Below are 22,295 nucleotides of genomic sequence, written 5' to 3'. Positions count from 1 at the left end.
TCTCTCCTTTTAAGTTGATTATCTTGTGTATTTGTTCTAGTCACGGAAAGCTGACAAACACATTTCCTGAAGAAATCACACCCATTTCAAAGAATATACAAGTGTGGCACTATCACTCAATTCAGCAAATACTTAACCCACTGCAGCAGGCAGGGCTGTGTGGCTCTAGAGGTGAAGAGATCAGAGCCTGCCTTCAGCAGAACCAAGGCCAGGCACTCCTCAAGGCTCATCAGTGACAGCACAGTGAGGCAAGGGCCCCAGGAGAAGTCGCCCCAAGGTTGAGAGAGGACAGACTTTCCAAATGAGGCAATGACTGATTTGTTTTCTTAGGTTTAAGGAAACACTATTCAAGTGTTAAGAGTGTTTGTTCCTGGAGTGATATGACAGCTGAATCAATAACCAGGGCTTGAAGAAAACGTGGCCTGTGTCACATTAGTGGCTGTCTGATGACAGAGAGAGGGCTGCAGGGAAGGGCAGTAATTCTGGCCTAGATTCTGATACAGTACAAGGCGTTCCCATATCCTGGTGGCTAGATGTTGGGAGCCATGTGGCCTCAGGGACACAGGAAGCAAACTTTTGAATGCTGAGTTATCAGAGACAATGATAAATACACTAAAAGTTTTCATGCAGGAGAAGAAATAAAGACCACTTGCTCTTTGCTGAGGGTGAAGGGGTGTATTTCACTTGATTTTTTTTTTTTTTTTGGCACTCTTGGGGTTTTGAACTCGTGCTTACTAGACAAGTGCTCTACCCCTTGAAACATGCCCTCGGTCTATTTTGTTTTCATTTTCAGATAGGGTCTTGTGCTTTTGCCTGGGTCAGCCGTGGACTTAAATCCTCTTATCTCTGCCTCCTGAGTAGCTGGGTCATTTGATTTTAATAAGACCCCCTATCCTTAATAGAGGATTAAGGAAAAAAAAAACAAGCCTTCCAGAATATATTAGTATCAATATAAATTTAACTCATAAATTAAGTTTCAATCTGTTAACTGAATGTCACCATGTGTTGTATACACGCTGCAGTGACAATCTCTTCTCTTCAAAGAGCAAACTATAGAAACAATTCTGTTTATTGAAGATTAAAAGGGAAGCACTTTAGTTTTTAAAGTTTCTTTTCTTTTCCATCTTTGGTAACATCAGGGAGGCGTGTTACTGTGGAAAGCAGTTAGACATGAGAACCCCGGGCCCCAGTTAAAATTGTAGTTGTGACTTTGAGCAAGTCACCTAACCGCTCTAAGCTTCTGTTTCCTGACTGGCCCAGCATCATCCTGTGATGTTTCAAAAATCAAAGTCCAACTTGTTTAGGGATCCTGTGTAGTAAGAGTGTGTAGTATCCCAGGTGAAAATGTTTTAACACTTTATATGCACCATGTCACAGGCCAAGTTCCTCATCCACATTTGCAGCTATTCTCGTGCAGATGGCTCAAATGTAAATAATAGAGGAGACTCACACATCATGACATTTTAAAAAGAAGTGTGGAATCAGACAGTTGTAGTTTAGATCAGTAGTTTTCACAGTTCTTCTCTATAATCCTGTTGGACCCTCCTCGTGCTCACATCAGGGCTGCTGTGGTTCCAAACACTGCATTGTAATGAGCTTTTCTTCAAAACCAAGGACACGACCGCTAGCCAGGGTAATGACGAGCAGTCCTCAGTCCTGCTCTCTTTTTAATGGAAAGTCCATTTACCTCAAAAGGAACACTACATGTTCCCTATATCGCACTGACTAGAACTAGATACATAGTGTATTGGGATGGGCCAGACTAGGCTTTGGTAAGAAGTGAGCAAGAACTCTCAGTGGCTCAACATGGTAAGGTTTATTCTTTGCTTGCCTCACAATCTTTCTGGGCTGGGAGCCCTCCTTCGTGCTGTAGTTATGCCATCTGCAGCTCGTGGTCTCCAAGGTCACTGGGAAGTGAGAGATGACAGTGGGGCATTAGTTCTTCACTTCCGGACCGGCAGGGGGCATCTCTGATCACGTCCCTTTTAGTCAGAACTTGGTTCCATGGACACATCTATGGCAAAGGTGGCTGGGAAAAGTGACAGGAAAGGAAACCGTGTGATAAGCACAGTGTACCATGTACCACTCACGGCCACCCCTGTGGGAGTGGGGAGGCTAGGGAGTGGCTGCTGGGTGGGAATCCACCCCACCTTGTTTTTCCCCGGTCTCCTCCATCTGGAAGCCTGGTTAAAGCCGTGACAAGCATGGGTCTCTTTCACAGCTTCCATGACCTTCTGTGTCTCCCTCTTCCTAGCCTTTTCTCCCAGGATCATGGTCACCTTTCCCTGGCCTGTCACTCTTCCCACACACCTTCCCCTTCCCCCAACAGACCATATGCTTCTTAGGGTCAGAGGTTGTGTTTCCCTTCCTACCTCTCATCCCTAGATTAGGGCCTGGCCTAGGGTAGATACGCCACAGATGTTTTTAGAGCAGGTGAATGAGAGTTTTTTAGAAATAATGATTTCAATAATTTGTGTCTAAGAAATGCCTGGTTTTTATCTTCAGAATTTCAGTAGAATCATTGAGGAACAAAAAGTATGATTCAATCATTAAAACAAACACCGGTACAAAAGAGACTATAAAGCAGACCTCAAGAATGTGGCCATAAATAAAGTAAATATTTGATCCATGACATCAACCTAGGTGAAACATTTCTTTAAGGGACCTGACTTTTGGAAGCTTACTTAGAATATCTTAAAATGCCTGGCTTTGAGACTTTAATCCAATGTACATAAGATTGAAAGCGTTGGAAATCCTTTCCATGCCCAGAGAAGGCAGTGATTGTGCCTGAGGCAATGAGCACAAAATACAGGATGGTTTGATGTACACTTTTCAAGAACTTTATGTAAGGAAGCCAAAGAAGTGAAGTGATTATCAGCATTGTGGCTGAAATGTGTTCAGGACGAACTCGGCCAGACATTGTGCTAAGGACTTGCTTGTCTAATTTGACCCTCTCAACACTGCCATGAGGCAGGCACAATTTTTATGTCCATTTTATAATTCACCCAAGATCACTTAGGAGATAGTGGGGAAAATTGCAAATAAGACTGTCTATCTGGTTCCAGAGGCAATTTTCAACCATTAAACTTTAGACTGGCTCCCAGATTCAGCATACTAGATACAAACTTGGCAGGTGTCCTGCTTTATCCACCACAGTGTAACACACACCCCAAAGTCTACTGGCCTTTATGGGTTGATGAGGCACAGCCAGGTGGGTCCCTTTGGTGTCAGAGAGTCTTATGGCCTAGCTCTGGAAGTCACATTGTATCATTTCCACTGCATTCTGTGACTTGGAAATGGGACACAGGACCAGCCTAGATTCCAGGGGATGGTGATTGGGACAGGTCCTTCCTTGGAGACTCGGGACCACTGTGGGCAAAGCTGGATGACCAAAATGCACAGCATCCATTGTGTGGGTTCAGGATCCAACCTCTTAGCACACCCACTTCCTCTATGAGGCAGGCGGGGCAGAATTGGGACTTGACCTCTAATTTATAAACATGGTCACGGTAGCTCAGTGAAATTAAGTGACCTACCAAAAGTCACACAGCTTTTCAATGTGAGTGTGGAATGGGAACTTTGGCTTGCTGACTCCTAGATCTGCATATTTCATAGAATTCTCCAAACTGCCAAGGCTCAAAACTCTTTGGTACTTTGAATGAAGTGGGAAGGAGACAGAATCTCCGTCAGCAGAAAGTCATCACAGGGAAGCAATGATAGATCTATGCTTAAAAAGAAAAAGAGAAAGGCTGTCGCCATGGTCAGAGTTCAGCACATAATTAGACCTTCTTACACAGATGTTGAGAAATGGGCACGCATCCACTGCTCACAAGAGTGTGACTTGGTGTGAACTCTCCAGATGGGCCACAGATACCAAAAGCCTTGGAGTTTTGCAAAATCTTAGACTCAGAATCCATATCTAGAAAATGTGCCAAGGAAAAATATTTTTATGTGGATACATACATACAAAAATTTAGTTTTTGCTATGTGTTCTGTAAGGTTTTTATTAATAGGAAAAAATTAGAAGTAATTAAATGTGTAACCAGAAGGAGTTCATTAAATGATGGAAGACCATTGTTCCATTAAATGGATGTTGAAAAATATTTAGGGTCACATAAAATAATTGCAACATTATCAATAGGGGGAAAAGCAAATTTTGAAAGAGTGTTAAGTTATCTTATTTTTATTAACACACTCACACACACGTACGCACAGCTAGCCAGCCATACAGAAGAGACAAGAAAGAAAGAATACCAAAATGCTAATAATATTTATCTCAGAACAGTGGGATTCTGAGTGAATTTTCTCTTATTTCATTTTTTTCTTCTCTAAATTTTCAAATTGCTCATAGCAGATATTGCTTTTGACATGAATTTCTTTTTAAGGAAAACAAGAAAGGGAATTAGGAAACTATAGAGAATTTTAAGCTGATTTCAACAAACAAAATGGAAGGTTTCTGGCAGAGTGGCTAAGTGGTAGAGTGCCTGCCTAGCAAGCATAAAACCTTGAGTTCAAACCCCAACACTGTCAAAACACAAAATCAGTAGAAAACGGAAGGTTAATACATAGGAAGAATATAGTACCTTATAAAAAAGAATATAGTACTCTTTAAAATGCTTTTTAACTCAAGGTCCAATTTTATTTCTACAGCTCGTGAAGGAGATTGAACAGGTATTACTTCTATTTTGCAAACAGGAAAAGTCTGTAAGGTCAGCTCGCTAGTTAGTGACAAAACCAAGCCCAGAGCCGAATCTCCTGGGCTGTTTGTGCTCAGATGAAGTCAGAGAAGACCTTGAAGCCACACTTGGCTTTGGATTTGGAATCTACTTTCTATGCTACTTCATCTCCTGGTGTGGCCCCTGTCACTTTAGCCCACCCAAAATCCTTTGCCCATCCTTTGGGCTTAGTAGCCTTACTTTTCTTGATGGAACTTGTCCTCCCTCAGTGTCAGTCCAGATTCCAGATGTGTGTGTGACCCCAGCCCTAATAGTGAGAGCCAGCCTGGGAATTCTGCCAACAGTGTTGGAAAAGAGTTTGCTGAGTTGGCAGGAAGTAGATAAGAACTGCTGTGGCCTCTTTGCTTCCATTCAGGCAGGGACTGCTGCCTGACACAAAGACGTTTCAGAGAAAAGGGTCTGGAGGCAAAGACAGATGCCCAGACAAGTCCTCTGGATACCCGCGTCCAGGTGTGCCTAAGGTAGATCCACATCTTGGACTTCTTGCCTACTGAACCAGAATGTTTCTTTTCTCCTTTCTCCCGTCCCCCATGTTCTCCTCCCCTTTCTCCTTTTCCTCCTTCTTTTGTTTGTTTTGTCTAAGTTTGAGTTGAATTCCCCTTGGTTGTGAATAAAAGACTTCCTGACAATTATTCTCTGCAGCCTCTGTCCTGTAAAATGAAAGTAATAATGACAGTCACCTTCCACACAGGATTGCTACAGGACTCACAAGTTAGTACAAACGCTCGTCTCATAGTGATTGCAAGTAAATGCTACCTATTATTTCTGAGTTCAGAATATCCCTTCCCCTTCAAAAGGAAAAAAGAAAAAGACCTCTCCATGCAAAAGTTAGTGCGTGAGTCCATCAGTGAGTTCATCAGGAAATTGAGATTCCAGAATATGGCATGGGAGTCACCAACCCCACAGCTTTCTCACACATGCACACACGCTTATGCACGCACACATACTTAGCCTCCTGGGGCTCCTCTTAAATGCCAGGTGATGCTGGGCCCAAGGGAAATCTAAAGTGCTTTGTTAGCAATGGTTAGAAACAGCAGGAATTGCGAGATGGGGAGAAAGGGGAGGTGAAGTCGTTGGCAGGACAGAAGTGGCTGATTTTGCAATGCAGTTTGGAGAGAGGGAAAGTAAACTAGGGGAAAGTCAGGCAGGCCTCAGAGCCTCGTCCTTGCATGGCTGTAAGAGAAGATGTGCCACACTCAGAAATGCTCACAGAAGGCTGGTTGTTAGGCCAGGGAGACAGGAGTCTGAGGAAGCCAGGCCAGAAGGTACCAAGGCTGAGCAAGATGTTAGCCCAGGAGGAGAAAAATGCACACACACACACACACACACACACACACCACACACACACCACATACCACACATACACACACCACACACACACACACACACACCACACACCATACACACACATACACACACCACACACACACACACACACACCATACACACACACACACCACACACACACACACACCATACACACACACACACACACACACACACCATACACACACCACATACCACACATACACACACCACACACCACACACCATACACACACATACACACACCACACACCACACACACACCACATACCACACATACACACACCACACACACACACAGACACACCACACACCATACACACACATACACACACCACACACACACACACACACACCATACACACACACACACCACACACACACACACACCATACACACACACACACACACACACACCACACACACACCACATACCACACATACACACACCACACACCACACACCATACACACACATACACACACCACACACCACACACACCACACACCATACACACACACACACCACACATACACACACACCCACCATACATACACACACACACACACACACACCACACACACACCACACACCACACACACACACACCACACACCATACACACACATACACACACCACACACACCACACACACACACACACACCACACACACACACACACCACACATACACACCCACCATACATACACACACACACACACACCACACACACACCACATACCACACATACACACACCACACACCACACACCATACACACACATACACACACCACACACCACACACCATACACACACATACACACACCACACACCACACACCATACACACACATACACACACCACACACACACACACACGCACACACCACATACACACCACACATCCCCGCACATACTTCATATGGATGTGTGGCAGTGGGGTATATATCACACTTGAATCCCAGCCTGTGACTGGGAAATCTCACAGTATAGTCCTGCATTCCCATGGAAAAAGGCTAACACTGGCTTCCCCAGCCTCTGGCAGCAAGGCCTGGACCCTGAGCTTAGCCAATCAGACTCACTGTGACAGCTTCTAGAAGAGATGGAGAAGCTGGGGTGCACAGAATCCATTTTCAGGCAAGGATCTGGGGTACAATTGTGGAGTTTCTAGCATCCAGAGACCAGCACCAATGGTGAGAGCCCTGCATGGTGTCTGTGCCCTAAGTTGGCAACAGTGGATGTGCACTGGGCATTGCAGACCCTGCTCCAGTCGGGGCTGTCTCCAAGGATCCACCCTTGGTCCTCCTATATGCTCATTTCTGTGTAATCCAGGCCAAGTGGTGTGTGTGTGGTGTGTGTGTGGTGTGTGTGGTGTGTGTGATGTGTGTGTGTGTGGAGTGGTGTATGTGTGTGTGTGGTGTGTGTGTGGTATAGTGTATGTGTGGTGTGTGTATGTGTGGTATGTGTGTATGTGTGTGGTGTGTGTGTATGTGTGTGTGGTGTGGTATGTGTGTGATGTGTGTGTGTGTTGTGTGTGTGTTGTGTGTGTGTTGTGTGGTGTGTGTGTGTGTGTGTGTGATGTGGTTGTATGTGGTGTGTGTGTGGTGTGTGTGGTGTGGTATGTGTGTGATGTGTGTGTGTGTGGTGTGGTGTATGTGTGTGTGGTGTGTGTGATGTGGTTGTATGTGGTGTATGTGTGTGTGGTGTGGTGTATGTGTGTATGTGGTGTGTGTGTATGGAGTGTATGTGTGGTGTGTGTGTGTGTGTGTGGTGTGTGTTTGTGAGAATAGGCAAATGACCATGTGTTTCTCATGATCTCCTTTTCAGGGTGTTTTTATCCTCAAAAATCCAAAGTGTCATTAGTCAAGCCACCAAGTCCAAGTTCCTTCATGTGGTGTCACTTGTCCTTTAAGTCCAGATCACTGCCCCAAACACCATGTAGTCACCCTTCTCTTGTGGCTCTGCTCATTCAGGTCAGCACTGTGCCCCAGATGTGTCCCCAGGGCCCTTTCTCCCTCCACACTTGAAATGAAGCACTGACACGCCCTTCAAAAAAGACCAGGCCAATTAACATGGCCTCAAGGATGAATTCAACTATCAAAACAAAAACCATAAAGACAGAAGTAATTTTCTTTGAAAAGCAATGAGTTTTGGTCTTATCCCAGATGAAATCCATTTTGGGGGAGAAAGCTGAGAAACTGTCCCAATGGGCTCCTCCTTGAGAAAAACTCAGGTAGCAGGACAAGGGAATGCCCAGAGTGGTCCATCCCACAATCACAAATGGTCAAGCCTGCAAGGAAGGAGCCCCACACGCTTGGCAAAGAGGAGGCTAAAGTATGATGAGAATGATTCTCTTCGTACTCATCTTTCCCAGGTATACACTTGCCCTTCTAGAGATTTTCAGGCCTCTGAAACACTGCACGTGTTTGCGTCTGCTCCCATCCCAGAGGCTATCTCTACGTATCACCCAGTGCTTGTCTGCTGAATGAGCAGCTCCTCTGGGTCCTTCAGGAGAATCAGCTACTATCCCTGCCTGCTTCCCATGACATTTCATTCAAAACCTTTTTGGTATATTTGCTCATTGGTCTCATCCTTATATTTGCTTTGTGAGTTTCCCTCTAGGATTTGGACAGTATTTTGTTTGGTAAGGTGTCCTCAACAACTGGCAGAGAGACTACCAGTGTTTTTGAGCGGAAAGAAGAAAGATGGATGGATGATTGGAGGGATAGATGGATGGAAGGATGGATGGACGGCGAGTAGATGGACAGAGGGACGGATGGGTGGTTGGGTGGATGGATGAATGGTGAGTGGGTGAACGATGGATGGGTGAGTAGAAGAATACCTGAGTTTTGAGGAACAGTCACTGTAGACATATGCCACCAGGGAGCAGCGTAGAGCAGATTTTCAAGACCTTCCTATACTTCACCAGACCCTGACTGGCAGTTTCTAGATCTCATTTTGTTCCACAATTGTGATCTCATTTGTGAGGGAAGGAGAGGAGGCCCAAGAGAGGAACAGCTGTGCCTGGGGCACACAGCTACCAAGCTGACTCTCCATGGGGTTTAGTACTCTCTCTATTACAGTACCTCCACCTTCTTGGGCTCTGATGGCCCCAGAGCTGCCAAGCCTTAAGCAACTTTCAGTAGTCCCTGGAGCCCTCTGGGATGCTGCCCACTGGCCATTGGCTGGTGCGCACATAGCACAGAGGAAACAGGCCACTGAGTGTATGCACCTTTCTGGGTGGAGGGTAGGCAGAATCACTGGGTGTCTTCCCAGGTCTTCAGCAGGGTCCCAACTGGGCTGGTTAGAGGACTCATTGGAGTCTTCCTTCCCCAGAAAGGTCTCTTCTTTTCTTTGAGACCTTTATCATTTGAGCTCATGTTTCTTAAGAAAAGAAGGAGTTGCTGTCAGAACGTGTGCTACAACAAACCACACCTCAAAAGGGACTTCTCCTGTACCATTCCTTCTAGTCCTGCTTTTTGACTTCAGCTGTCTTTTCTTGGGGATGTAGGGGAAGAATGCTAGCATGGTGGTGGCTGTCCCTCCTCCTCTCTTTGTCCCTATATACCTTTATAGCAGCTTCCTGAGGGCCATAGCATAAATGACAGAGAGAGACATCTGGAGGACACACAAACCCTCAAATTTTCCTTTTCGTATATTCATCTCATTATTCAATTATTTAAAAATCTTTTAAGCATGTACTATGTGTTAGATGCTAAAGAAAAGAAAAACCACAATCATCTATTTGCCAAGCCCCTCCTCTTTAAAGGCCTGACACTCATCATCCCATGTTATCTTTCCACAAACCTGTGAGGGAGGTGGAGTTACTCCCATTTTACAGATGAGGAAACAGAAAAGTGAAGTTCTTTGCCCAGGGGAGAACAGGCAGTAAGCTACAGAACCAGGGGCCCCACCAAACAGACCACTGCCCAATCAGGCACTTCCTGAAAATATTCCCTTGTGGCTTGTGGCGCTCCCTCTTCAGCTGCACCTCCAAGGGTAGTGACAGAAGGATTAACTGCAAAACCTAAGGACCAAGGGACAAGCAGGAAGACAGAGATCTCCCAGGCCTGGGTTTCTGGCCCCTAAGTGTGTTACAGCTTTGTGACTCCTGAAATGAATTCCAGAATGTTCCCCAGGTTCAATTCTGCAGCTGCACCTCTATACCCTATATGGAACCCAGTATCACTATGAAGCTGCAGCTCAGAGAAGAGCCCTGAGGTCACTGGGTGGAGGCAGGAAACTGAGTCTGCTGGCCCTGGGCCTGACAGGCCATAGGAGCTGGATCAGCTCCCTCAGCCACACTGAGTCCTTCTGCGGCTTCACCTGTAAATGGGAGACTATCCCAACTGCCTGGACAGCTGTTCTTAAGAGGAGATAAGAAGTCTTTTCTTACATGGACATGTGTCCTTAGTGTTATTACCATGTGTGAAGCATGGGTGGCTTGAGGCCTCCTGCTTTCAGGACTGTGCAGGTCAGAATCATTTTTCAAGGAGAGGGGTATGAAGGTTTGAACTCAGGGCTTTGTTTGCTAGGCAGTTGCTCTAGACCTTGAGCCATGCCTCCAGCCCAGGATCAATTTTTCTATATAAGTTTCAGTGACTCATGTAGGATTATCAACTCCTTCCTTCCTTCCTTCTTTCCTTCCCTCCTTCTTCCCTCTCTTCCTCCCTCCCTTTCTCCCTCCCTCTCTCTCTGTCCCCAGTCCTCTCTCCTCTCTCTGTCTTTCTATTTACCTAATGACCTACACAAATACCCTATCTTGAAAGAAAAAGAAGTCTAATTAACTGATGTCAAGACATAATATTGCAATTAAATGTGAATGTGGTTATCCTTGGTAAAAACTACAAGGCGATCTATATTTTTCTCATTTTACTTTAAACCAGAGGAAACTCAAGCAAGCCTGGATTGACCTCTGCGAGCCTCTGCTGGAGGACTTGTGTGGTTTGTAGCTGTGGCTTTCTATCTTGTACCCAAGACCTAGTCAGTAAGAGAAGGGCTAGATATGTCAGTTGTACACACTGAGGAAACTGAAGGATAGATAGAAAAATAGTATGCTGGAGACAAAAACATTCAAGTGCATATGTCTTAGTCCATTTTCTGTTGCTGCTACAAAATACTTGAGATTGGGTAATTTATAAAGAATAGAGGTTTATTTAGCTCACAGTTTTGGGTGCTAGTGTCTGGTGAGGCCTTTAGGCTGTATCACCATAACACGGTGGAGGTTGTCACATGTGAGACAGAATAAGCATCGGTCTTTAGTCTCTCTTCCTTTTCTTTTCTTTCTTCTTTTTTTTGGTTGGATGGAGGTTTGAACTTAGGGCTTCATGCTTGCAAAGCAGTTGCAATTTGGACTTGAACCACACCTCCAGTCCATTTTGTTCTGTTTTTTAGTTTTGTGTTGCTGGGGACTGAATTCAGGGCCTCATGTATGCCATGCAAGTGCTCTACCACTGAGCCTGTTCTGCTTATTTTGGAAATATAATCTTGTAAACTATTTGCATAGGCTGGCCTCAAAACGAGATCCTCCTGATCTCAGCCTCCCAAGTAGCTAGGATTACTTGGATTTTCTTTCTTAGCCCATCCTAAGGACCAATGTCCCCTTTCCAAATACCATCCACATACAAATTTGGCAAAATGAACCAAAAGTTCATCCAAAACATGAAATTTTTGAGGTCACATCCAAACCTTAGCAGCACATTACAAAACAGTGTGTATCCATGGTGCCTATTTTGTAAAAGACCCATATACATGTAGCTAGCCCCATATGCACAGAAAAAGAAAAGAAAAGAAAACAAAAACAAACAAAAAACACCACAGGTTATACAGCAAAATCCCACAGGTTTATCTCTGCATGGAGGAATGATGGATAAATTACTTTTTCTGAGTTACTTCTTACATTTTGTAATTAGAAACAGAAAAAACAATTAACTCAAGAGGAGTCATGCAACACTGTGCAAGACGTTGGCCAGTGGTCTCCTTGGGACATGCAGAATTTTGGTGAACCACAACTTGGATGGCAGAATTCTTGTGAGTGTGTGCTGGCATCACTCGCCTACATTTTTGCATTTTTAGGGCTGGGCCTGGTGCCTGGAAGCATGTAGTACGTGCTCAAATGGTGAGTGTTGAATGAATTATTTTCCTTACAAGGCTAGCCCACAGAGGAAAAACTGTCACTTAAGTAGAAATGGACCATTCCTAAATCACTTTCCTTTCTGATTTAAAAAAAAAAAATTGCATTTGGAGGCTTTGATTGCATCTCTCCCAAAAAACAGGACTAGGCAGTCACCAAGATGACAGAGAAGAGCTCCTATGTTAAGGCAAGCTGGTTCTCATTAAAATATAGATTGTCTTTAAAACAAGGCAGGGGGCTGGTGGAGTACCTCAAGTGGTAGAGCACTTGCCTGGCAAGTGTGAAGCTCTGAATTCAAACTCCAGTACAACCAAAACCTATAAAAACAAAAACCAAACACCAGGGGAGGTGAGTTAGGTCTAGTATTGATTAGGCTTCTTGGTGACAAGCAACAGCAGTCAATTAATTATGGCCAATCCAAGCATGAGAGAGATGCATTGGAAAGGCTCTTGGTGGTTCTCAGTTGGCACAGGAAGACTGTGGAGCCCAGGTGATAAAATGAGCAGGACTCGAAAGCTGTCAAGCTACAGGAACCACTGCTCTGGTCCCTGGTCTATGTCCTCAACAGAACTCAGTTGTCTTATGATTCTGAGTTGACAGGTTCATTGTGATGGTTAAGAGCATGACCTTAGAACCAAACTTACAAGTCACACTTACCAGGACTGCAGACAAATTTCATAACTTCTCTGCAGTTCAGTTTCCACATCTGTAAAAGGAGGGTAATAAACGTACCAACTTGAGTTAGCTGTCTATTGCTGTAAGACAAATTACCCAAAATGTAATGACCCAAAGCAACAATCAACATTTATCATCTCAGTTTCTCTGGTCAGGTATTCACGAGTGGCTGAGCTGGAAAATGAAATTTCTCACTGGGTTCAGTCAGCTGTTGGTCAGGGTTGTAGTCATATAAAGGTTCGATTGAGGCTAGCAGGTCTGTTTTCAAAAAAACTCATTCACAGGTCTGGCAAGTTGGTACTGTTGATTGGAGTCCTCAGTTTCTTCCAAATGGACTGCTTCAGTGTCCTCACAAAATGGTGGCTTCCTCATCATTAGCAACACCACTAACAACAGGTGTTGGCAAGGATGCGGGAAAAAGGAACCCTCTTACACTGCTGGTGGGAATGTAAACTAGTACAACCACTCTGGAAAAAAATTTGGAGGCTACTTAAAAAGCTAGACATTGATCTACCATTTGATCCAGCAATACCACTCTTGGGGATATACCCAAAAGACTGTGACACAGGTTACTCCAGAGGCACCTGCACACCCATGTTTATTGCAGCACTATTCACAATAGCCAAGTTATGGAAACAGCCAAGAAGCCCCACCACTGATGAATGGATTAAGAAAATGTGGTATCCACACACAATGGAATTTTATGCAGCCATGAAGAAGAATGAAATGTTATCATTCGCAGGTAAATGGGTGGAATTGGAGAACATCATTCTGAGTGAGGTTAGCCTGGCCCAAAAGACCAAAAATCGTATGTTCTCCCTCATATGTGGACATTAGATCAAGGGCAAACACAACAAGGGGATTGGACTTTGATCACATGATAAAGTGAGAGCACACAAGGGAGGTGTGAGGATAGGTAAGACATCTCAAAAACTAGATAGCATTTGTTGCCCCCAACGCAGAGAAACTAAAGCAGATACTTCAAAGCAACTGAGGCCAATAGGAGAAGGGGACCAGGAACTACAGAAAAGGTTAGTTCAAGAAGAATTAACTTAGAAGGTAACACACATGCACAAGAAAGCAATGCAAGTCAACTCCCTGTATAGCTATCCTTATCTCAACCAGCAAAAACCCTTTTTCCTTCCTATTATTGCTTATACTCTCTCTACAACAAAATTAGAAATAAGGGCAAAATAGTTTCTGCCAGGTAGTGAGGGGGTGGTGGGGGAGAGGGAGGAGGTGGGGGGATAAGGGAAGAGGTGGGGGAAAGGGGGGAGAAATGACCCAAACATTGTGTGCACATATGAATAAAATAAAAATTTTTAAAAAATGGTGGCTTCCTCCCCTCCAAGCAAGTAACAACCAAGAAAGAGCCAGACAGAAGCCATATCCTTTTTATGACCTAGAATTTGAAGTCACATGGTATCACTTCTATTCATAACATTCTATTCACTAGCAGAAACCCAGTAAGTCCACCCACAGGAAAGCAGTGGAGAATCAGGCTCCACTTTCTTTCTTCCTTTTTTTTTTTTTCAAAGACAAAACTTTTCATTTCATGAAGCTCATTTAAAAGTCAAGGACTGGCCCTTGTTCTCCTTTCTTTACCCTTCAGGCAAGATGGGTTTGAGGAAATTCTTGGCAAATGAGTGGGACACACTTGGGGGCCTTTGTCTGGTTAGTGTGCTCCACCCCACTGAGATACCGTGGTGTGACATTTGAGAGTTTGGGCAGAAACCACCAGCAAGGAGGCAGGAAGAACCAGCAAGGAAGGCCATGTTGTCCACAAGCTACAGACTACAAGCACAGCTACCTCCAAGCATAACCACCTCCCTGAGGAGGGTTACCAACCTGAAAGCCACATGCAGGGGCTTAAAGCCAGCTGGGTTGTACTTGTTGAACCCAGAGCCTCAGCCACGTCAACCCTGAGGAAGGGGTGCCTGCTCTAACTGACCTGCTCTGAGCAGATACTTTTCCTAATCTACCCAAAGCACGGTATGTGCTAGCTGTGGCCCAGCCACCAGGCCTTGCTTAAGCAGACACTGTGTTCCCTAGTCTGGGCCTCTCCTGTGTGAATAATTCAGAAACAGGCAGTTTATCACTTGTTCCACTTGGGTTTAGCTTTTTCATTTTCCAGTTTCTACCCATACTTCTTGTTTTGGCTGTTAGGTACAATATGGACAGAAGAGATACCACAGACTGGAGGAACAAGAGAGTCTTGTATGCCCTGACTTTCCTCAATTACCTCTCTTTCTCTCTCCTTGCAAAATCAGGATCTATTACAGAGAAGGCCAAGACTGCCCACCCCTCTGTAAAGACTTTAAGTTTCTGTCCTGCCTCCACTCCCTCCATCTCCTCAAGGTGGGATCCTACACCCCCAGACCAAATTGCCCTGAGTGTTTACACAGCTTAGTAGACACAATGGCCAGGCCAGAATGGCATGAAAGGGATGATGACCTTGCACTCTGAAGAAGGTTCCTTATATCCGTCTGTAAGGAGCTGAAGAGGTCCCCAGTAGACAAGGGCCTGAGCAGTGTTCCACACCAAGAGGACAGCATGCTCAGAGATGGGGAGGCTCAGGGAGGCATAGCACACCTGGAAAAGAGAGGAAAGGTAAAATGAGGTGAGAGAGAGAGAGAGAGAGAGAGAGAGAGAGAGAGATACATTTGGAGAGAAAGAATGGGCCAGTAAGCATTTCATACAAACTTTATAAAATTTTTCCAGAAAGTATTTTACCCAGATAAAAGTCCCCTGTGCACCCCGTCACACACCCTCTGTTTGGTTAGAAATATTCACTAAAGGGGAACAGAAGTCATCCCACGGTACAAGACTTCCCTTTAGCTCAGAAACCAGACTGTCCATATTTACACTTGGTGGGTCCTTGTCTCTGTTCTTGCGGTTTTACCTAAGAATGGACAGGCAAAGGAGTATGATCATAGTAATTAATGGCTAATGAGTGATGACTTTACTTTCACAATGAGGGCTTAGAGCACAGCTTCCTGTGTCTGGTCTTGGAGGAACACATGAGGTCAGTCTACCCTGATGACACTGTACCTAGCTGTGTGGGGGATTTCACAGTTCTGCACTTCTGGGGCTGCAGCACAAGCCTCGCTTCGCCCCGTGAGTTACAGAGGTGGTAGTGAAACCTCTTCAAGAAAAGTGATAATATATGTGGCTTTTGCCACTAGGTATGATTCCAGAACACAGTAAACAATAAGAGGTAAAGTCTTACATAGTCTCAAGAGAATAGTATTTCCTAACCTTAATGGTGTCAACATTTTGGACTAGACAATTTTTTTTCAGAGATGTTGCCTAACTATGTAGCCCAGACTGACCATGAACTCACAATCCTCCTGCCTTAGTTTCCCCAGTAGCTGGGACTACAGGCAGGAACCTCTGTTCCTGGCTCTAGACAACTCTTTGTTGTGGGGTTGTCCTGTGCATTGGAGGGTGTTCAGGTTAGGAGAGCCTCCTGGTTTTGACAACAAAAATGGCACCAGACATTACAAAATGTCCCCCTGGTGCTATCGTTTGGATACGATTTGAGGGTGTCCTCCAAAGTTTCTTATGTTGGAAGCTTGGTCCCAGTGTGGTGGTGTTGAGGTTGTGAAATCTTTAAGAGTGGGACCTAATAATGGGAGGTAATCAGGACATTGGGGTTACTGCCCTGGGAAGGGATTAGTGTTGTTATCAAGGGACCCTGCTAACTTCCTGTGAGATTGAGTTTAAAAAGAGTTAGCTTAGCCCCTGAATTGCTCTGACTTCCTGTCTCACCATGCAGTGTCTTTCAGAATTGCTCCTACCATTATGATGCTCTCTGCTATAAGGCACTCCTCATCAGATGTTGAGCAGATGAGGTTGCCTAATTGTGTACTTTCAGCCTCTAAAAAATTTAAGCTGGGTACTGGTGGCTCATGCCTGTAATCCTAGATATTCAAGAGGCAGCGATCAGGAGGATCGAGGTTCAAAGCCAGCCCTGGGCAAATAGTAGCCCCAGGCAAATAGTTCATGAGACCCTATCTTGAAGATATCCAGTACCAAAAAAGGGTTGGTGGGGTGGCTCAAGTGGTAGAGTGCCTGCCTAGCAAGCCTGAGGCCCTGAGTTCTAGTCCCAGTACTCTTAAAAAAAATAAAAGAATTGAACTAAAAAAATCTCTTTTTTTTATCCAGCCATGGGTACGCAGACCTGAACCCATTGTCCACTCGATAACTATGGTGCTAAGTCCTTTATGTGTAGAAAGTTCATTTAATCCCCCAAACCAATGAGGTCACTGTTCTCACTCCCTTCTCATATACTAAGAAGCCCGAGATCACATAATGAACTGCAGATTCTGAACTGAGGAGACTGGTTTCTAAGCCTGTGTTCCTAAGTACTGTGACCATGTATGCTCAGGTGCCCAACATGTCAGATTCTGCTCTAGGTGAACCACAGTTTCAACATTCGATTCATAACATCGTATCTTTAGAAAGCAGGGTGTTCAGCGGTCACAATGATCAAAAGCAGGAAGCCCACAAAAGTCATCAGGGAATAAGAAACAAGAGTAGCTCAGTCAGATTCCTGGTTTTCAAAAGTTCTGTGGGGATTCCACAAGTACATGCAACCTATCAGGAAGTCATTGTGGTTACTTAAAAATAAAACAACAGCTTTTCCCCAATTTATATGGATTATTTTGCAATATGGCTACTAAGCTATTAGGATACAAAGTCTTACTGAATCATTTCGATGCAGCTACTTAATAAAGGGAACTGTCAGGTGGTTCTTTTGGCCTAGAGGTGCCATGAAGGCTACATGAATGGAGAAAAGTTTAGCAGTCTCTGTACACATTATTTTGCCATTGGAGAGTAATGGCCATCCATTCCGGGGAAACTTCTTTCTGTACCACATCAACCTGTGATAATAGAATCTCTCTCTCTCTGTCTCTCCCCACCCCCCCTTTTCCCTCACACAAAATCTAATGTCCCTTACTCCAATCAGACAGTTGCCAAAAATCCCATCTGAGTTTCCTTTATTTCAATCTTTTACCTTTTTCCAGCTGTGTCAGAAATCAAACTGGTTTTGCTTTTCAACTTGAACCTAGACAAGGCTTGAGCTGAGCACCTCCTAGCTGATCTGCCCTTCAGGTGAGAAGTCACATTGTCCATTCAGGCCCACATGACAGTAATAAGCAGACACACAAGGCAGCCCCTTCATGACAGCACTTCAGACTGGCACACAGAGACAACTGCACACAGAAACAATTGCAAGACAGTATGAGCAACTGGGAGGGGCCTGGGAGTATGGCAAAGGCGAGAAGGGGTGAGGATATGGCTGGTGGGAGGGAGCTGGAGGGGAAGTGACCACTGGGTCTTGGGCCACGTTCACACTTTTCCCTTTCTAACTGTCTCACTTACTAGAATAGCAGACTAGACAGCAGCTGTGTGGTAGAAACAGGGGGCGAGGGTGAGCAGGTGACCTGGCTTTTATTACTAACCAGGGGCACTCTTGCTGGACCTGTTTCTTCCTCTGTGACAGGATTGGATTGCCTAGTACTCCTCATACTGGGTGCCTGAGGCACATTCACAGCTTGTGTGTGTGTGTAACTGACAGCCAGGAATATCTCTTTCTGGGATGTCAAATTTATTCAAAATTTTGGAGGGCTGCCCTTTCTACAAGAAAGCATTTTATATATTGTTCACGATGCAAAAACTTACATACATTTTAATTATACTACTAATGCTTGATAACATTTAATGTGTGGTTGCTGTGTGCTGAGTGTCATGTTAATCTCTCTCTCTCTCTCTCTCTCTCTCTCTCTCTCTCTCTCTCTCTCTCTCTCTAATGGGGATCAAACCCAGGGACTAAAGAATGCTGGCAAGGGCTCTCTACCACTGAGCCACATCCCCAGCTCTGTGCTTAACTCTTTATGTGATCCTCACAATATCCTAATGAGGTAATTCTACACATGAAAACATGGAGCATAGAGAGATTGATCCTCTTCAACTCACATTAAGTAATGATAAAAAAAACCCCAAAAAACCAAAAACTCCCCCCCTCCAAAAAATAAATCTGGGCCCATTACAAGTTGCTTTGGGATCTACCTCCAACCTGAGAGGCTTCTTAGGAAGGCCTGAATGACGCAGGTCAAAGCAATCCCCAAACTTCAGCTCTAACCCTCTGAAATCAATTTTAGTTAAATCGGTGAATAAGCAACTTTGCACGCCGCTCCGGTGTCCTTGGAGATGACAGAGGCTGTGGCGGCTCCGCGAGTGGGGGGAGGTTCCTGAAGTTCTCTGGGTAGGGTTTTCTGGCCTCTTGGGAGTTCCAAAACTGTCCAAGGGCTTGAGGGCCCAGCCTCCCCCGGCGTTTGCAGCCGGTGTTGCGGGGCACTCCCTCGTTCCCGCGCGCCCCGTACGCAGCTCCCTACGCCCAGCTCTGCCGCTCCTCTGTTGGGAGGGGGCCAGAAGGGAGGTGTCGCAATCGCGTCCCTCCCTCTTTCCCAGCCTTGGCACTCAGTTACTTCTCAGATGAGCGCGGTCGCAGACTGCGGCGGGTGGCCGGGCACCCGGCATGTCCCCCGAGTGTGCGCAGACGCTGGGCACCGGCGCGCCGCGCAGCCTGAACTCAGCCAACCGCACCCGCTTCTCTTTCTTCTCTGATGTCAAGGGCGACCACTGGCTGGTGCTGAGCGCCCTAGAGACCACTGTGCTAGCGCTTATTTTTGCGGTGTCGCTGCTGGGCAACGTGTGCTCCCTGGTGCTGGTGGCGCGCCGACGGCGCCGCGGCACGACAGCCAACCTGGTTCTCAATCTCTTCTGCGCCGACCTGCTCTTCATCAGCGCCATCCCGCTAGTGCTAGTCGTGCGCTGGACCGAAGCCTGGGTGCTCGGCCCTGTCGTCTGCCACCTGCTCTTCTACGTGATGACCCTGAGCGGCAGCGTCACCATCCTCACACTGGCCGCGGTCAGCCTGGAGCGCATGGTGTGCATCGTGCGCCTGCAGCGCGGGGTGCGCGGCCCCGGGCGGCGTGTGCAGGCGGCGCTGCTCGCGTTCATCTGGGGTTACTCCGGAGTCGCCGCGCTGCCACTATGCATCTTCTTCCGCGTGGTCCCGCAGCTGCTCCCCGGCGCAGACCAGGTGAGCACCCCGCTGTGAGCACTGCGACAGGTGTCGGGGCGGGGATCCAACAGTGAGCTCGGATGATGATGATTAGGAACAAGAGGCCATTTGTTGCACTTAATGGTTATATCAGACCTGTGCCCAGCGCTGTGAAGTTTACTTTCTTAAATCTCACTAGAACCCTGGGATGTAGGTACATAAACGCCCTCCCAAACGCTGTAAGTGGAATCCCCCAATTCTTGCATAATGCAGTGACTATTGCGAGGTTAATTGAACAGGGACCTCTGGAATCAGACAGAACTTTGGGGGTGCGAAATGGCTGATTGCATTGTACTAAACTCTGTATTCTCGCCAGGTGTTACACTACTTTTATTATCACACCAGCTTTACAGATGGGGAAGCTGAGGCACACAAAGGAATACTAATTTGTCCAGAGTATCTCACCCTTAACTCAAGAAAGAGTTGGAGTTGTGCCCAGAAGTTTCCGTGCAGGTAGGGTTAGGGCTCCTCTTTGAAAGCCTGCAGGCAGGAGTGCAGGAAGCTAGGGAGAAAAGAAGGGCACTGGAGACCCAAGAATCCCTGCTCTAAGGGACTTGTAACTTCCTTTCCCTGATGCTCAGTTTTTCCAACTGCAAGATAGACGGAAGGATTCCACTAGACCACAAGATCTTACCCAGTGAGCCTGGGACAAGGGTGCCTCAGTGTATTCTGGACACCCACAGGACAGAAGAGCTTTATTCTAGACTGTGTGCCAAAAGTTGTCATGAGAGTTATGGAGGGGTCCCTAAAGGACTATTCAAACAGTGCAACATTGGCTTGGCTTTCCTGGGGTTCCACAGCCCAGGATTCTGGGTGCTGGTCTGTTTTCTGGGGCTGCAGGGTTTGCGCACTGAGATCCACGACGCTTCAGACCTGGGTGCAGGCTGAGGTGGAACACAGAGGCCAGCAGTTTTGGCTGTCTTTCCCCTGTGTTTCGTTCTCCTCTATACCTCGAGAAGAGAGTTGGGGGAAAGGACAGGACCTTGCGCACTGTGAAGGCGCTAAGTGTCACTCCTAGCTCGGCTTTCACGGAGGGTCTCCCCTTTTGCTACGTAGGTCACTGGTTTTCTGGCACTGGGGCTGGAACTGTCACCCCAGGCCTTAGAATGGGGCCCTTAGCAGTATGGCACAAACAATTGCAGTCCTCAAAAGATGTCCATATAGTGGTGGGAGTTGGAAGGGGAATGTCCTAGGGAAGGCTTCATGCTCTGAGGGTAGTCCCACCAGGGATGTGGCTGGACACAGAGGAAGGCTTCTGGGGTGGGGGGTGTCCCCAGACCAACCACACAGGCCTTTTTATTGTGGGGAGGATGGATGGAGGCAGGCTGTGTCCTGGGTAAGCAGTATCTTTAAAAAAAAAATCAGAAAATGAAAACATAAATCAAACCTACAAATCTGTTCCTAATGGTTTATTTCTTGCTTGGAATACATTCTGGGGTGTTGTTTATGGCTTTAAATGACTAATGAGCCGGAATGTATCAGGCCTATGACACTTAATCAAAGAACATGTAAGCCTATGACCATGTCCCCTCAGGAGGGGCTAGGAGAACCAGGATTAGCTAAATTGGTGAGCGCTATTGGCCTGGGGAGACCAAAGACTCAAGTGCAGTGGGCAGTCTTGTCTTTAGACCTGATGCTGTACACCTGAGTGTCAAGGGGGCCACGGAGATGATTCTGGAATAAGTGAAAGTCCAGCTAATGGGATCATCTGGGAGCTAAGAGCTGCCATTTGTTGTTGTTGCTGTTGTTGTTAGTGGTGTTTGTTTTGTTGGCAGTATTGGGTTTGAACTCAGAGCCTTGGGCTTGCTACTACCACTTGAATCATGCCTCCCAGTCTCTCTCCCCTTTCTGTAAAAAGAAAAATTATCCTCTCCCTGAGTTACACTATTGGTGTATTTTTCAAAGAACTTGAGGGATTTCTCTCCATTCTTTTCCTAACAGAGAAAAAAATGTGGCTCAGAAAATTCCAACCAAATAGAACATATCTTAAATTTTCAGATGTGTGTGTTGTACCCTCCCTTTTACAATTGTTTCAGGCACAACCCTACAGAACTGGCAAATAACACTAAGAAAGGAGACTCTTGTCTCTCCCACACAAAACCCCAGACTAAAGCTGTTGGCTAAGGAGGGTAGGGGTGGTTGAGCAAGAAGGTCTGCATAGATGGGAGACCTTCTGTGTCTTGGCCACGCTGTATTTGACCCCTGGTAGGAAATGTGTGCAGTGCTAGCCCTCTAGCATTTCCAAAATGGCGGGTCGTGGAGCTATGTGCTATGGCGGGTGGGTGCTCAGATCCC

The 22,295-nt window shown here is 45.9% G+C and overlaps 2 protein-coding genes across 3 annotated transcripts in view; one reads left to right on the top strand and one right to left on the bottom strand.

Annotated features, from left to right (window-relative positions):
* Positions 1–1,788: 1,788 nt before the first annotated feature.
* On the bottom strand, positions 1,789–19,414 carry LOC141424860 (uncharacterized). The gene is made up of 5 exons (XM_074079517.1): positions 19,408–19,414; positions 18,944–19,353; positions 15,323–15,460; positions 12,851–12,899; positions 1,789–2,029 (listed from the first exon to the last, which is right to left on the bottom strand). The coding sequence occupies exons 1-5, from the start codon at positions 19,412–19,414 to the stop codon at positions 1,986–1,988; spliced, it is 648 nt and encodes a 215-aa protein (XP_073935618.1). The 3' UTR covers positions 1,789–1,985.
* Ffar4 (free fatty acid receptor 4) overlaps positions 19,257–22,295 on the top strand; it is a 20,912-nt gene continuing 17,873 nt past the window's right edge. For both annotated transcript variants that reach the window (XM_074078749.1, XM_020152999.2), the window contains exon 1: positions 19,257–19,979. In XM_074078749.1, coding sequence (XP_073934850.1) covers positions 19,413–19,979 — 567 coding nt within the window. In that variant the 5' untranslated portion in view covers positions 19,257–19,412. The remainder of the gene's footprint in view (positions 19,980–22,295) is intronic.

This window comes from Castor canadensis, chromosome 7, assembly GCF_047511655.1.
Source record: "Castor canadensis chromosome 7, mCasCan1.hap1v2, whole genome shotgun sequence".
Lineage (NCBI taxonomy): Eukaryota > Metazoa > Chordata > Mammalia > Rodentia > Castoridae > Castor > Castor canadensis.
Note: the sequence above shows the minus strand (reverse complement) of the source record. Positions and strands in the feature narration are given on the sequence as shown.